Source organism: Canis aureus, chromosome 2 (assembly GCF_053574225.1).
Source record: "Canis aureus isolate CA01 chromosome 2, VMU_Caureus_v.1.0, whole genome shotgun sequence".
Lineage (NCBI taxonomy): Eukaryota > Metazoa > Chordata > Mammalia > Carnivora > Canidae > Canis > Canis aureus.
Window position 1 is genome coordinate 63708817 of NC_135612.1, and position 16975 is coordinate 63725791.

The window sequence follows — 16975 nt, forward strand, 5'->3', positions numbered from 1 at the left end:
ATAATTTAAAGGGAAGTATAGAGTACTATAAACCTGCCATGTTCATCTTTTTTAGGAAGAAGCAACCAGCCAATTAGAAATGGCCTTTCCAGAAACATCTTTACAAGTTGTCTAATGGGGCAGTATCCCCAGAACCAATTCACCCAGGAGAATGGTTTCCCGGATTAATGACCCTATCAGGAGATGGGACTTTGTCTCATTACTAAGTGTTTGTTTTCTTCTATTTTAGGTTTTAAGATTGGAAGAATTTATCCAACAGAATAAGGTACGACCCGGAAGAGGCAAAGAAAGGCCCCAGGAATTGGACTGCCAGCATTGCAGCATTTTAGAGACCCAGGTAACCTCTTTTTTTTTTTTTTTTTCTGCTTTAATTAGGATATTTCTCTTCTCTCAGCACTTCATCATCCCAGTGACACATGCTGGCATTAATGGGTTCTTTCATTGCCCCCTGCCCCCAGAGCTGCCAAAATGCCTGAAAAAAAAAAAAAACACACACCAAACCACAAAATCCATTTGCAAAAACCATGAAGAAAATAGAGTTCTGAGTAATTATCCGTGTGGTTTGAAAAAGAACAAGGCTTGTCAGATGCAATCTTCTCTCCCTGTCTGAGAGCAGCTTGCCTGGCAGATAAAAGGGCGCTCGCCCAGAGGCGGCCTTCGGTTCCGCCCAGCAGGAAGCATCGTAATAACCCCCCGGCCGCCTCGCCCGGCGTCTGAGGTGTCCGTTACGGTCACACTAGCCCTTCCCATGAGGCTGCCCTTGTAGGGACACCACTGCAGGGCCGAAGCTGGTTCCTGGCGGTCTTTTGTCGGCTCCTGATAAGCTGTTTTACTTCCCTGGGGCCGCCATAATGAATTACCACACACTTGGTGGCTTAAACCACAGAAATGGGTTGTCTCACAGTTTTGGAGGCTAGACGGCCCAAGTCAAGGTGTCAGCAAGGTTGGTTCCTTCTGGAGGCTCTGAGGGAGAGTCTCCTGCATGCCTGTCTACCAGCTCCTGATGGCTGCTGGCAGTCTGGGGTGTTCTATGGTTTGCAGATGCTTCAAGCCCTGCCTCCGTCCCCCTGTGGCCTTCTGCCCTGTGTCTGTGCCTCTGGGTCTTCATATGGCATTCTTCTACGGACACCAGGACCCTTGCGTGGGGTCCACTCGAATCCACTATGACTTCATCTCAACTAATTATATCCACCAAAGCTTATATACAAATAAGGTCCCATTAATAGGAATTGGGGGCTAGGACTTGAGTATATCTTTCCGGGGCCACAATTTAGTGCAGAACGTAAGCACTTGTTTGACATTTGTTGCATGATGTCAAACACGTAAATAACTCCCGTGACGTTGGTGTTTGAGTGTCCTGGCTTGAATGACTCTCTTGGTTCAGCATTCCCTATTAACCTTTGCACCAGGAGCCATCAAAAGCCCACCATCTGAAAAATTTGATTTGATTACTGTCCCGAATTTTCAGCCCAGCTCCGGTCGGGAAGACACACGTAAGCAAGTCTGAATCTCATTGCTTCATCCTCACCCATCTCTTATTCACAATATCCATGTGCCTGAGTGTCTATAGGAATCGCAGTTTCTCTCCCTTGACCCCAGACTTCCAGAGCTTGAGCCCTGGTCCTGCCAGCAGCCCCATGGCATAGCCCATACTTAACGACATATTCACCGGGGTAAAAATGAGCCAAAAACCTGATGGATATGGATTTGAATGATAGCATTTGTATGAGGCTTGGTTGGTTCTAGCCATAGCCCCCATCTATAACCGCTTTGTAGTTTTGCAATGACTCTGTAAGGCACTGATTTTACAGAGGAAGAAACTGAAGGCCAGAGAATTTGGGTGGCTTGCCCCATGGTCACAGGCATATGAGCAGCCAAGACAGGACAGAACCATTGGCTCCGTGTCTCTGATCCCCCACTCTCCTTGTGAGAGTATCGACACATGTCCAGGATGCCTCCCAGATAAAACAGACCTCAACTCTGCGTTGGGGTTGGGACAGGCAGCCAGGACACCCTGTGTTTCCCCCTCTGACACGCAGCCTGGGGGAGAATGCTGGAGCAGCCCTCGTGGCTCCCACATATGCCTGCAGGTGAAGGCCAGTGGAGCAGACACACCTTCCTCGATGGCGCTGGTCCTTCCTGATCTGGGCACTGCATCCTTTCTGATGGGGTCTGCCTGAGAAATATGCAGGTGTTTTCATTCTCCCTCAGTTTCTCAAGACCCAGCCTCATGAGCTGGCATTCTTCTGGAAGAACTGGCCCGGGGGACAGCTGGACTTTCCACCAGCACCCTGTGAGATTTCTCGGAAAGATTGTCCCCAAATATTCCAATATTTCTCAGCTCCTCAAGGTGACTGTGGCAGGAAGATGGTACAGAGTTGGCTGGGCTCCTGAGCGATGAGATTCCAGTGAAAATAAGGTTGATAAGCTCAGGAAGATTGTGCATTGGCTGTATTTTCAGGGGAGAATACACACATGTAGAAGTTCTAGGTATATTCCAGGGCAGAAGAATAAGCGCCAGAGCTGTTATGACAACTCAGGATTTCTCTGCCTTGTCCCCAGCCACTACCTACCAAATGCCAGTAGCATTTCCCCAATGTCTCCCAGATGTTGTCCAATGTCTCCTGGGAACAAAATTGCCTCCAGTTGAGAACCACTACTGTAGCTAAGAGTCCTGAAGTAGTTCAAAATACTAGTGCATGTTGACAACCATGTGTTGGTTCACCCTGAAATTTGGCTCTCCTCCTGCCCTTCTTGGTCTAGAACATCATCTCTCATGAACCTGGTTTCTAAAGAGCTGTACACACCCCTCATACATAGAACTGCACTTGGAACCTCAGTGAACATCAGTTCCATTTGATTCAACTCTGCATGTGTGTCATTTATTCATTCCACAGTGATTTGTGGAATAACTAGGAGGTGCCAGCCTTTGAGCTAGGTTCTGGAAGAGAGAAGCATTCATAAACCAACAGCTTTAAAACTGGGTGGACATTTAGTAATAGAATTAAACATCTGGTGCTGTGCTTTCTCCTAGGCAACTATTATGTGCTTTGCAGGTATGGTTTGTTCTTTTAAATTGTTTTCTTTTCAAATCATTAATCCATGAGTGTATATAAAGGTACACAGTGGAAAGCAGTCCTCCTCTCTCTAGTTTCCTGTCTGTTTTGTTTTATCTCTTGTGTATCTGCTCAGAGCTATATACCATGCATAGGCAAGCATAATTATGAATATATTATTTTTTCTACAAATGGTAGCATACCCTCCTGTGCTCTACTTTTTCTACCTTAAATTTTCATAGCTTGGAGATCAGTACAATTCCATATCAACCTCATTTTTTTTTAAAGAAAAACTGCCTAGTATCCCCTTGTCCAGAAAAACTGTAATGTATTTAACTTTTCCCTTGTGATAGATATTTAAGTAGGTTTTCTCCATTACGGATAGTACTTCGGCGGCTAGCTCTGTAGAGGGATATAGTGTAGTATAGCAGTTAGGCAAGCTCACCCTAAACCAGATGCCTGGGCTTTAAAGGCTCTTTACTAGATCTTCTTCATCTGTAAAATTGGGGCAATGATACCATCTACTTCAGAGGGCTTTTGTGAGGATTAAATGAATTCATATGAATTCATATATGTACAGTGTCAGAAAGTACCCAGCATGTGTAAATGCTTGGTGGATGCTAACTCATGATTGTAGAATTTTCTGGGTCCAGGGGCACGTGCGTTTTTAACTTTGATAGTTAGATGACATTGCCTTCCATCAATGACGTCCCAGTGCACACACCCAATGGCAGCACATGTGAGTGCCTGTTTCCCCACAACGTGGCCAACACAGTGCAATATAAAACTTTCTCAACATGACCAATCAGAGAAAATTTGGAATTTAGTTCAAATATTTTTGGCAAGCCAACTATATGCCAGCCAAGTGAGTTGAAGCTTGGCTTAGGCCCTAGAGATATGAAGTCCTAGAGAATTTTTCGGGCTGGTGTAGAAGATGTGTGAGTAGTCCCCTGTAGTGCAGTCATAGCTGGCACTACACAGGGAGTGACAAGGGGCTATAAAATTTAAGTTTGTTCATGACTCAGGAGTATTGATTTAGGCCCTTGGCTCTTCTGCCAAAGAACTGTGGTGAGTCAAGAGAGATATAAATAATAACATCAGTTGAGAGCGGAGCTGTTTTCACTCCACTCCCAGATTGTACAGTTGCCAAATATGGGTGTGGCTCTGTCCCCTGGCAGGGTTAGCTGGGGACTTTGCTGAACCTTTTGTCCTGATCTCTCATTTCAAATCTCTTTGATTCTCTTAGATACATAGTTTTATTCATTGGTTTTCAGGAAGCCATGTCAGTCTTAGTAATTCTGAAGGAAAACTTTTTTCTGGTAGGCTCCTCTGGTGCCTGGGTCACAGTGAACTAGGGCAGAAAAGGAGGAAAGTTTGCACAGATTCTCATGCTTGTATCCCTCCAGAAGAAAAAGGAGAGTCATTTGCAGTCGTTATGTTTCAAGTCTTTTAGCCTCAACAAATATTTACATGTGGTGTCTATGCAGGGCATGGGGGCTGGATGCTGGGATAAATAAACCCCAAGCTGGGTCCTTGGAGAATTCCATTTCTAGTGGGGGGGAAAGTATTTACTTAAATAATAAGCTGGTACAATAAATACTGTAATAATGGCAGAGAGATTCTTTGCAGCCAATATGGGAGAGGCAGGCTTCTGCTCAGGGGAGTCCAGGAAGGTCCACAGAGGAGTGACACCTGCCACCATCTGCCTGGACACTGAAAGTTGAGGACTTCGCCAGGAAGGGACTGGGCAGGGGGAAGGAGCACAGGGAAAGGCCCCAAGGTGGAATCCCCAAGGCCTGTAGGAAGAGAAACGGGGTGGAGGGGGTACTCTGAAGCTCTCCCAGGCCTGAGAAGTGTCCTTGGCTCCCAGGAGGTCCTGTGCAGTGTGCTGGGCAGCTGTTACCATGTAGCAGACCTGGTGGATCATATGAAGCCAAGAGTGTCAGCTGTCCTGGGAGTGGGCAAATAATCCCTAAGCCCTCAAACAACTGCAGTGTACCCTCTGTGTGGTGTGAGTAGAGGGGTCCGATCCTATCTGACATGGAACAAGGTAGGCTGCCCTAAAGATTTACTCTGTGGAGAGATTCTCGGCTGAGAATCAGGCTGAGATTTGCTGAAGTTGGGAAGACAGGATAGGGTGGACAACAGCTCCGGCCTGAGGGTTAAGACACGGGTTCTACCCCGGCTTTCCCCCAGACTCGTTTGGGGACCTCAGCCATGTCTAAATACTGAGATCAGTTTCCTTATTACTCTGAGTAGCAAACACAGACAAGGCCCTGACAGTGTGCCAAGAACATAGTACTTTACACAGCCCCACAGCAACCCTGATAGACAAGTGTCATTATTGTTCTCATTTTACAGATAGGGAAATTGAGACCCATTCTCCAAACCTTGACACTATACTGCTTCTCTTTTGTAAAGTGGCGGCGATAATCCCTACTTGGCTCCACACCCAGAGATGTGTGGTAATGAACAGAAGAATGCATATGAAGGCACTTTTCAAAACTGTTTAAGATCCTGTAAATGTAAGGTGACTTTATAGTATCTATTACAGTCCCCTGTAATCATTTCAGCAAAACCCCATTGCATTAAGTGTTCTATTTTAAGATGTACATAATGCTAACTTTGAAAGATTGTCAACTGAACTTCAGAATGACTTTGAATATTCCCTTCCAGGAGATTTCCTGGGCGTGGGTGTTCCTTTAAAATAGAAATAATCCAGAAGAGGTTAACTGCCTGGAAGATGAAAGATGAAGACCTAATGTGAACACAGGTTTAAAATAAACAGCTCTTTGCTTGGGAGTAGTTGGGAGGAGACTTTTGTGATGGATGGTTGGAGGAGAAGCAGGACTGTTTATTTTTCTGTGCACACCTTATGCCCAGGCCATTTTGGTCCTGGACAGAGAGCACTGGGCGGAATTGGAGCAAAATGCCTCGTGGGGAAACCAGGAGTGTGACTTGGGGACCGATAACCCTGGATACACCAGGAGTGGCTCAGGGTCGTTCCTGGGAGGAAGACACTGAGATCCCAAGCAGATAACCAGGAAAACGGCAGATGGAGATTCTTTTCCATTTGAAGGTCAGAGAGGAGTACACCACTGACACGAGTATCAGTGGGCTTGAAAGCACTCATTCAGTCAACTGTTGATCTCCATGGTCTTGTCCATTTGTGAAATACCCTGATGGCACCCTAGGGCCTTTTGAATGACGGACTTTGACGTCAAATGCCAGGTACCTATGTAGGGGGAGAAAGGAGGGAAATATTTTTGACATTTTTATGGTCTATGCGTCCCCCCTGCTGAACCATAAGTTTGCTGAAATCAAGAACTATGTGTTCTTATCTTTACCTTTCCAGGATCTAATGGACCTGCAGGTGGCAGATGTTTAGCACCATCTTGTACACAGAATGATACGTGACATGACAACTGAATGAATGGAGTTGAGGGTACCATTTTGAGCCCCAGTAGTTAAAGATTGGATTAGAAACCCCTTCAAACATTAGCCATGACTGGAGGATGATTTAGAAGAACACTCGGGTCCCTCTCCAATTACTTACAGAGAGAGAGGAGGACTCACCTTCTTCTTTGGACAGGATGCCCCTGTCTCTGGGCCTGGGAGATGGAACAAAGCAATTGGACAGAAAGGATTACTGAGCTCATGTCCCTGTTGATTAGGAAAACAACCTTTATCTCTCAGGTTGATTTTTTTAAAGATTTTATTTATTTATTCACGAGAAACACAGATAGAGAAGCAGAGACATAGGCAGAGGGAGAAGCAGGCTCCCCACAGGTAGCCTGATGTTGTACTCGATCCCGGGATCAGGATCACGCCCTGAGCCAAAGGCAGATGCTCAACCGCTGAGTCACCCAGAAGTCCCTCTCTGAATGATTTTAAGTGTCTGTTTCACAGATACTTCTCACTGGACATTTGTAGGATGTGCTTGATGCTGGCAGCTGGTGGTCTTGCCAACGTGGCAGTGCTGAGTACCATTGTGGGTACATGGAATCACATGGCAGGGAATGGGACGATCCAGGGGTCCAGGGATCAAGTGACCCGAGGCAAGTAGCTGGACTACTTCTCTGATCTCACATCCTTACCTGTAACACAAGGATGGCAATATCTTTCCTGCCCACCTTACAGAGTTCTAGGCTCCATCAGTTAACATAGGGGAATAGAAAAATGTGAGGCAGCTGGGAGCCGGTGTAGTCATCCCGGTACATCATCAGCTTCTTATAGCATTTTCCACCCTCTCCTGTTTCTGGACTCCTGCCCAGGATGCCTTTAAATACATCAGCTGTTGATAAGGTGGCCCAGAAATTACATCCTGTACATTTCCTTTCACAGTCTCAGAGTACATTTGAAATTCCTTTTCATCTCTATAATAACTTTCTTGAGATATTTGTCCATTATTCATATTGCTTCAAGTTTCCTCTTCTTTTTTTCTTGATCAGGCTTCATGTGTCTTTTCAAAAAGCCAGCTTTCAGATGTGTTGCTCGGATCTCTTCTTTTCTATGTCATTAATTTTGTCTTTTGTATCTCTTTCCTTCTACTTACTTAGGGTTTCTTTGGTTATTCTTTTTCTAACTTCTTGAATGTTTTCTAATAAATACAGTGAAAGCTGTAAATTTCCCTCTAAGTGTGTGTCTTTAGCTATATCTCAGAGTTTGCTTTTTATTTTATTTTTTTTTAATTTTATTTATTTATTTATTCATAGAGATGCAGAGAGAGAGAGAGACAGAGACACAGGCAGAGGGAGAAGCAGGCTCCATGCAGAGAGCCTGACGTGGGACTCGATCCCGGGACTCCAGGATCATGCCCTCGGCTGCAGGCGGCGCTAAACCGCTGCGCCACCGGGGCTGCCCCAGAGTTTACTTTTTAAAATCTACTTACTTGTTGCTTTCTGATTTTATTGCATTGTCATCAGATTACCTGGTCTGTAGAGCGTCAACACTTGGAACTGTGGTGAGATTTGTTTGTAGACTTTTGTGGGGTCATTTTTTAAAAAGAATTTTATCTTTATGTGATAGAGAGCACGAGTGGTGGAGAGCAGAGGGAAAGGGTGAGGGACAAGCAGACTCCCCACTGGGCAGGGAGTGATACCAGGCCCCTGAGATCATGACCTGAGCTGAAGTCAGAGCTTAACTGACTAAGCCACCCAGGCGCCCCATGAGGTCCTTTTAAATGTTCCCTATGTGATAGAAAAGAAACCTATATTCTCAGTTTGGTCATTTAAGTATATGATTGACCCTTGGATAATGCTAGTATTAGGGGTACCAACTCCCTTGCATAATTAGAAATCCACATGTAACTTTTGACTTCCCAAAGACTTAACTACTAATGGCCTATTGTTGACCAAGAAGTTTACCGATAACATAAACAGTCAATGCATATTTTATTTTTTTAAAGATTTTATTTATTTATTCATGATAGACACAGAGTGAGAGGGGCAGAGACACAGGTAGAGGGGGAAGCAGACTCCCTGCAAGGAGCCTGATGTGTGACTCGATCCCGGACCCCAGGATCATGCCCTAAGTCAAAGGCATACGCTCAACCACTGAGCCACCCAGGCATCCCAGTCAATGCATATTTTAAAGTAAGCTAGAGAAAAGAAAATGTTATTAAGAAAATCATAAGGAAGGGAAAATACATTTATAATACTGTGCTGTATTTACTGAGAAAAAAATCCATAGTTAAGTGGACCCTCACAGTTCAAATCTATGTTGTTCAGGGGTTGGCTATATTTGAATTCTAGCTTTGTGATATATTCATTGTATGATCTTGGGGAGCTTGTATATCCTCTCCTGCCTCAGTTTCATCACCTTTAAAATGGGATGATGCTGCTCAGCTCATAGAGCTGAGGGCCTGGCAACACTTAGCACCATATAAATGTTAGCACTGCTTAGCATTTTTTTTTACCTCTTAGGTTTAGCTTACTAATCTTGTTGTTCAAATCTTCTATACCCTAGCTCATGTAGTTTACTTCATATATCAGTTCTGATAGGTAGTTATTAAATTCTCGCATACAGTTACAAATTTACCCATTTCTCCTTAATAGTTCTGAACATTTTGCATGTTTTCAGGCTTCATTATTAGATGCCTACAGGTTCATTATTAGAGTTTTCAGGAATGGTTCTTTTTTCCAGGATAGATAACATGTTGAACTTAGCCAGTTCATGTTTGTCATGATTACTGATACCATTAGGATTGTTTTTGTCAACGTATTTTTTGCTTTCTGTTTACCAATATTTCTTCCATTTCCCTCTTGAAACTTGGACTAATTTTAATAATTATGTATTTATATTGTCATATTATGCTATTTTGATTGTTGCTGCTGTTCCACATTGTGCAATTTTCTCTGGATTATACTGAACATGTATTCATAGCAGGTGTCTCACCTGTCTCACCTGTTTTGCTTAGATTGTGATATTTGCTTCTGGGCTTTATAGGAATTGGAGTTATCCAGGATATTTTTAATGCCACAAATACCTGAAAGTAGTAGGCAAAGTTGGGCCTTTTAGCTTACGGTCCACATGGAGACTGTAAAAGCTGGTCAATGACATCATTTTTAAAAGTGCACAGCAATGAACCAGACTCACTGGGCCCTGTCAACCAGCTGGATTTTAGTACCCAGTTACACACAATAAAGAAAAAGGATTCAGGCAAAGGAAAATGACTGTGCAGCATGTTCTCAGTTACTGGCTGTAGGATTTATAACATTTTAAAAATTATATCTGGGATTACTTTTACCTTCCAGAAAGGGAGAAAGAGAATACTCCTATAACTGATACAAAGCAGAAAAACTTTCATCTGTTTTATTTATTGGTAAGTCTCTGTAACAGTGCCTGGCATTTGGCATATGACCAAAAATATTTGTGAGCGAATTACAGTAGCAAAAAAAAATTGTTATGAGACCTTCAAGAGCAGAGAGTAATAATCGCAACAAAAGAGATTGTGAAGGCTTCAGGGAGAAAGTAGCAGGTGAGTAGGGCTTTGAAGCATAAGTAGGACCTGGAAATGAAAGAGTGCCTGAGATAGGGTTTGATCAGAGAAACAGACTACTAGAAATAATAAAGAATATGGGATTCATTTTTGGAGACAACATGGCATAATTGTGGGAGCCAGGTAAACACTCTATATGCAACTCTTGCATCTGTATCCAATGTGAGGCCTAAAGTAAGCCTACAGCTGGGTGGGCAGTCCGAAGGAAAGAAGGACAGATGTAGAATGGGGAAGACCAATGAGGCTGAACTTCAATGGTATTGGTTTCTGAAGCTGATGAGCCTCCAGCTCTGCCGATTTCAGTGACATGTAGGAGAATCCAGTATCCTTCATTGTAGAGCTAAACATGCCCTGGGGTCAGGAAATGGAGAAGCCTATGGAGGTTGAGGAGCTGAGAGCCCCACGCAGCCCAGGCCAACCAGGTGAGCCAGCAGATCAGTGACAATGTGCATGAACTGCCACAGCACCTGGTGCCCTGCATCAAGCATCCAAGCATGAAAAGAAAAAGGTAGCTCTTCACACCCATCTTCCAGATCTTATGCAAACTCACATGGCTCAGAATTATGCAGGGAAAGACAGCCAGGAAAATGTAGTTCTAGCTCAGTTAAGTTGACCCAGAACATATCACTCCAGAAGGGAAGATGAAGGCTTTGATAGGGTAGGAGGCAGAGGAACCCTTACTTCCCAAAGGGCCATCACTTCTGGGGACTCTACAATAGGCCCTCACTGGCAGAGATGGCCAATGGCTTTCTGAGTGCCACCTTCCACCTTTCTCTGGAAGTAAGGGGTTAAGCATCACATGGTATCTGCTACGTTTAGAGACAACACAAATGATTCAAGCAGAACTTGGAATTTGAGAATCATAAAGGCAGAAAGGGCTCCTGAGCAGAGCTGGGAAGCACTCAGTATCTGGGCCATGGTATATAATGGAGAATGGAGTGAATGTGGGACAAGATGCTCTCCTGCTATCCTAGAGATTCATTTTGGTTTATTCATATAGGGTTTACTGAGTGCTCTCCATATGCCACACACTGTTTCTGGGAACCAGAGCAACAGTGGTGAACAGAGCAGAATCCCTGCCCCCATGCAGCTTACCTTCCAGTGAGGGAAACAGTAAAAAGATAGACAAGTAATTAGTATCAGGCCATGATCTGTATTTTGAGGAAGACATAGAGCAAAGCAGGAGAAAGAAAGTGAGAAGGGGTGGTAGTTTAGAGAAGGTGATCAGAGAACAATAATCTTGGGGAATATTAATTTGAGTATTCACTGGGTAGCTAATACTATTTTAAAGCCTTTATATTTATTGGGGTATTTAATCCCGTGACAACCTAATTGTCCCAAAGTTACATTGTTAATAATAAGAAAAACTGGGACTTAAACATAGGTGCCTGATAGGCAGAGCCCAGAATTTAAGTGAGAAAAGGTCTCTGGGGGGATCCCCAGGTGGCTCGGTGGTTTGGCGCCTGCCTTCGGCCCAGGGTGTGAGTTTGGAGTCCCAGGATCAAGTCCCGCATCGGGCTCCCTGCATGAAGCCTGCTTCTCCCTGTGCCTGCTTCTCCCACTGCCTGTGTCTCTGCCTCTCTCTCTGTGTCTCTCATGAATAAATAAATAAAATTAAAAAAAAAAAAAAGGTCTCTGGGTTGTGGTGAATGAAGTGAGGGAGCAAGGCATGCAAATATTACAGGACAGAGCTTTGCAGGCAGTGGAACCGCCAGTGCAAAGGCCCTCAGGCAAGTGCATGCTTGTTGTTTGGGGAGGGTGAGATCCAAGAGTTCAGCTCTGGTCATGTTGCAGTTTGAGAAGCTTATTAAGCATCCAAGTGATATCTGGAGGACAGTTGGATATTCAAGTCCAGACTTTAGGGTAAAGCTTAGAAATAGATTAAATTTGTTTATTGTCAGTATTCATGGAACTAGATGAGACACTGGGGAGTGAGAGAAAGAAGTCGAAGGACTAAGGTGTGGGATAGAGGAGCAGGTGGCTTGAGCAGCAGATACTAAGAAAAAGCAGCTAGCAAAGGAGGAAGAAGCCCGGAGAGAGGACTGCATGCAGGAGGGAGTGACCAGATATTTCTAGTCCTACAGCTCAGTTAGCTGAAGCCCGAGGAGTGACCACTGGCAGCAAGGAGGTCATCATTGATTGGCCTTGACATTGGTGACCTTTAATAGACATTGGTACCTGGAAGGGCAACCAAAGCAATTTCATGCCAGGTTGAGAGGGAATAGGAAACCCTTAGCCTCAGCTCTGCCCCTTCTGAAGGTTGCGGGCCCAGGGAGTCCCAAAGTCTCTGGAGCACAAGTTGAAAACCACAGATGTAACCAACACCTTGTTTTACAGTTGATGAGGTTCTGGGCCAGAAATGGGAAGAGACTAGCTCAAGGTCATGCAACTAGTTAGTGGAAACCCCAGGCTGCAATTTATCATTATTTAATGAGATTTACCAACGGGGACATGTATTCCTAGCTTGTCTTATTGTAATGTGTTCATAGACAGTGGTTATTGTAACAAATAGACAAATCAAAAGAAGAACATCTTTTTCACCTTTTAGCCCTGTGGAAAGGGGAGAATGGTAACATGAACGAATTCAATTCATAGAAGATTCCCAGACCTCAGTGTCCACTCATGGTTTACTACATTTTCCTCACACCACACCCTGTTTTTCAACATGTAGAGTCATTCAACAAGTTCCATGTTCTCTGATCCTATGTAATGAGATGTCACAAGCTGCCACCTTAAAATGGGTATCATAATAATAGCGGTTGTTCATACTGACTAGCAAGCTGTTGCTGGCCATGTTCTCTGATCCCCACGGCAGCCCCAGGGTTAGACCACCTGATTGCATGTTCCATTTCCACCACTCACTGATGGTGGGACCCTAGACAGGGTACTTACTCTCTCTGTGCTTGAGTTACATCAGCTGTGAAGTGTTTGGCCAACTGAAGGCCTGGATACAGCAGTTGTTGCTGCTCCTAAACCAGGCACTGTACTAGGTACTGAATCATCCCAGGCCTTATCATGCCAAGCCTGCAGACTGTACATCAGTTGTGGATCGCTGGGGGCTCTTTTTCCTCTGCTCTCTGGTTTGATGAGCCACAAATTGAATCAGGGAAGTGTACTTAGTCTCATCTTGTGACTGTTTTTGCCTTAGGATCCATGCCTGAAGCTGAATAAGCCTCAGACCCTGCCCAGAGGAGAAGAGTACCAGGATAAGTTAGCAGCTGAAGAAGGAACCAGCAGTGATGAAGAAGAAAGGTACAGGAGGACATGCAGGCTTGCAAGTGCTCCAGTGAATGAGGACTCAGATTTGGAAGGATTCATTCATTCGTTCATTCAGTCAGTCAGTCAGTCCTCAAGTGTTTACCACTGCCCCTTGAATCACATTTAGGAAGGGAACAGATGTGTTTTGTATGTTCTCAGTACAGCTATGGGCTTAACACAATTTATCTTATTTCATTGTTACACCCACCTGGAGAGGCCATTTTATAGATTAAAAACCTGAAACTCAAAAGAGGTTAGTAAACCTGCCCAAAACGCAGACCTGGCCTGTCCCCAAATCTCTGCTCCTTATTCTTCCAAGTTTTCTAGAACTAAGGTAGAATGGTGGGGGCATTGTCACTGATGAGAAATTCCCCATATCTGTCCCCCATACTAGTCAGCTTTTGCTGCTATAACAAAAATCCCCAAGTTTCAGTGATTTTTAACTCCTAGGTCAGCTACCTATATTCTTGGCTCCTGCCTGAGGGTCGGTGTTATTGCCTGCCCCAAACTATGGGTAAAGTTCAAGGCTCATCCACATGCTTTCTCATTCTGGGACTAAGACTGAAATATTAGCCCTTATCTAGGGCATGTTGTTGTCATGGTAAAGGGAAGAATCTCAAAAGAGCTGATGAAAATATGCAGTACCTCTTAAAGCCTATACTCAGAACTGCATCCTCTCATTTCTAGTCTTATTCCACTGGCCAAAGCAAGTCACATGATCAAAATTATCACTGGACAGAGAAGAGTATGGTGTCCACATGTCTTATAGTCACCTCTAGCTGCTTTAACAAAATACCGCAGATGGTGTGGCCTGAACAACAGAAATCTGTTTCCCCTAGTTCTGGAGGCTGGAAAGTCCAAGGTCAAGGTGCTGATCTGCTCAGATCCTGGTGAGAACTCTGCCCTGGCTTGCAGATGGCCATCTTCTTTCTGTGTCTTTACATGGCGAGGGGGTTTGGGGGAGGTCAGGAAGAGAGAAGGTGTTAGGGGAGAGGTCTCTTTTATGCCTCTTGCTATAAGGGCACTAATCTTATCACCAGGGCTCTGCCCTCATAACCTAATCACCTCCCAAAATCCCCATCTCCTAATACCTTGAACAATAGGTTTCAACATATGAATTAGGGGAGGGGGGCATAAATATTCAGATCATAGCCTTGGGGTAGCAGGGTGTGTATCCCTAAACTAGACCAATGGCAGTGTCAAGGGGCCTACAGCTGAATGAACTCCTAGCTCCTGCCTCCTCCTCCATCCTTCAGATTTTGCCTCAGGGCCTATTAGGTACCAAAAGAACAGCAGTTAAGAAGGACAGACTCTGGAGTCAAGTCTCCAGGTTAAATCCTGGTACTACTGCTTACCACTGGTAGCCACAAACCTTGTCCTATTTATAACTCACAATTCCAGAAGGAAAGGGAGTCTTTTTCCTAAAAATATGACAAATTTCAAAGAGGTCTCTAAGGACCCAACTTGGGTCACATGTCAATCCCTGAGCCAATCACTCTGCCACAAAGATGGAGTGCTCTGACTAGCCAGTATTTGTGACACATCCTCCCCTGGGTCGCCCATCTGAGGATGAGGGCAGAGTGAGCTATACCTGAACTCTGTGGACTAAAAAGAATTTAAGCCCAACCAATGCAATAATTACAATGTACATGAATCAAACATACCATCTAAAAGAAAGAGATTATCAGAGATGCAAGACATTGCTCTATGCTGTCCACAAGAGAGACATTTAAATATAAAGACACTCTTGTGAACACAATTGTATCCTCCCCACACCCCAACCCCCAGGGGCTCAGAATGTGACTTATTTAGAGGTAGGGCCTTTAAATAGTTAATTAAGTTAAAATCCTTTTTAGAGTTTTATTATTAGGGCAGCCCTAATACAACATGACTGATGTCCTTATAAGAAGAGACCATGGGCATCTGGGTAGCTCAGTGGTTGAGCATCTGCCTTTGGATCAGGTGGTGATTCCAGGATCCTGGGATCGAGTCCCACACAGGGAACCTGCTTCTCCCTCTGCCAATGTCTCTGCCTCTCTCTGTGTGTCTCTCATGAATAAATAGATAAAGTCTTGAAGAAGAAGAAAGAAGAAGAAGAACAAGAAGAAGAACAAGAAGAAGAAGAAGAAGAACAAGAACAAAAAGAAGAAGAAGAGGAGGAGGAGGAGGAGGAGGAGGAGGAGGAGGAGGAGGAAGAAAGAAGAGCCCACACAGACAACAAAGATTGTTGTTGTAAGGACCCAGCATGAAGGTGGCCATCTGTGAGCCTTAGAAGAAGAAAAGCTTCAGAAGAAACCAAATCTGACACCTTGATCTTGGACTACTAGCCTCCAGAATTGTGAGGAAATACATTTCAGTTTTTTAAGCCACCCATTTTAAGCTATTTTGTTCAGGCAGCCCTTGTAAACTATTACAGGCACAGATAGGTCTGAAGATAAAGGGATGAACTCTACCATGCGAATGATAAGCAGAAGGAGGCTGATGTGGCTGTATTCATGTCAAAGTAGGCTTCAGAATAAGGAATATTACCAGGGAGGAAACAGAATATGTTATAATGGTAAAGGGGTCAGTTCATCTGGAAGACAACAACCCTAAATGTGTTTGACCTCACAACAGAGCTTTAAAAATAATGAAGCAAAGAGTGAGAAAACTGAAGGGAGAAATTCACAGTCACAATTGGCAATTGTGACACCTTTTTTTTATATTTTATTTATTTAGTCATGATAGACACACAGAGAGAGACACACACACAGGCAGAGGGAGAAGCAGGCTCCATGCAGGGAACCTGATGTGGGACTCAATCCCGGGACTCCAGGGTTGTGCCCTGGGCCAAAGGCAGGTGCTAAACTGCTGAGCTACCCAGGGATCCCCCTGTGACACCTTTCTATGAGGATTTGGCCAACTAGCCTAATAGTGGCAAAGATACAGAAGATTTGAGTTACACAATCAGCTAACTTAATCAAGCTGACATTTGCAGACAATGTGCTGAATAATGCAGAACAGATCTTTTGAGGCACAATAGAACATTCATCAATGTAGACAATATGAAGGGCCACAAAATAAGTCTTGATGAATTTCAAGTATTGGAATATACTCTGAAATATACTATCTTTCAGAAGGAATTCTCTGATTACAAAAGAATTAAGTTAGATATCCAGAATAATATGCTATTGAGAAAATCCCCAGATATTTGGAAAGTATACAGAATACTCCTAAATAACCCATAGGTCAAAATATAAAATCACAGTGGAAATGAGAAACTATTTCAAATTCAATGATAATAGGATATATCAGAATTTGGGGGAGATTGCTACTGAGGACAATACATAGCTTTAAATACTTCTCTTTTAAAAAGAAAACTCAGGATCCCTGGGTGGCTCAGCGGTTTAGTGCCTGCCTTCGGCCCAGGGCGTGGCCCTGGAGTCTCAGGATCAAGTCCCACATCAGGCTTCCTGCATGGAGCCTGTTTCTCCCTCTGCCTGTGTCTCTGCCTCTCTCTCTCTCTGTCTCTCATGAATAAAAAAAATAAAATTAAATTTAAAAAAAAGAAGTGGAATAGTAAGTCATAGGCTGGGAGAGGCTATTTAGTTTGTATCTGGAATATATAAAGAATTCCTATAAACCAATAATAGAAAAGGCAAATATATTTTTAAATGAACAA

General features: G+C 43.9%; 1 protein-coding gene across 2 annotated transcripts in view; it reads left to right on the forward strand.

Annotated features, from left to right (window-relative positions):
• Positions 1 to 16975, forward strand: part of FAM184B (family with sequence similarity 184 member B) — a 132962-nt gene that overhangs the window by 90661 nt on the left and 25326 nt on the right. For both annotated transcript variants that reach the window (XR_013367244.1, XM_077876774.1), the window contains exons 7-8: positions 230 to 337; positions 13205 to 13308. Coding sequence is in view for 1 of the 2 variants with exons in the window: in XM_077876774.1 (XP_077732900.1) it covers positions 230 to 337; positions 13205 to 13308 (212 nt within the window). In the remaining variant the exon portion in view is untranslated. The remainder of the gene's footprint in view (positions 1 to 229; positions 338 to 13204; positions 13309 to 16975) is intronic.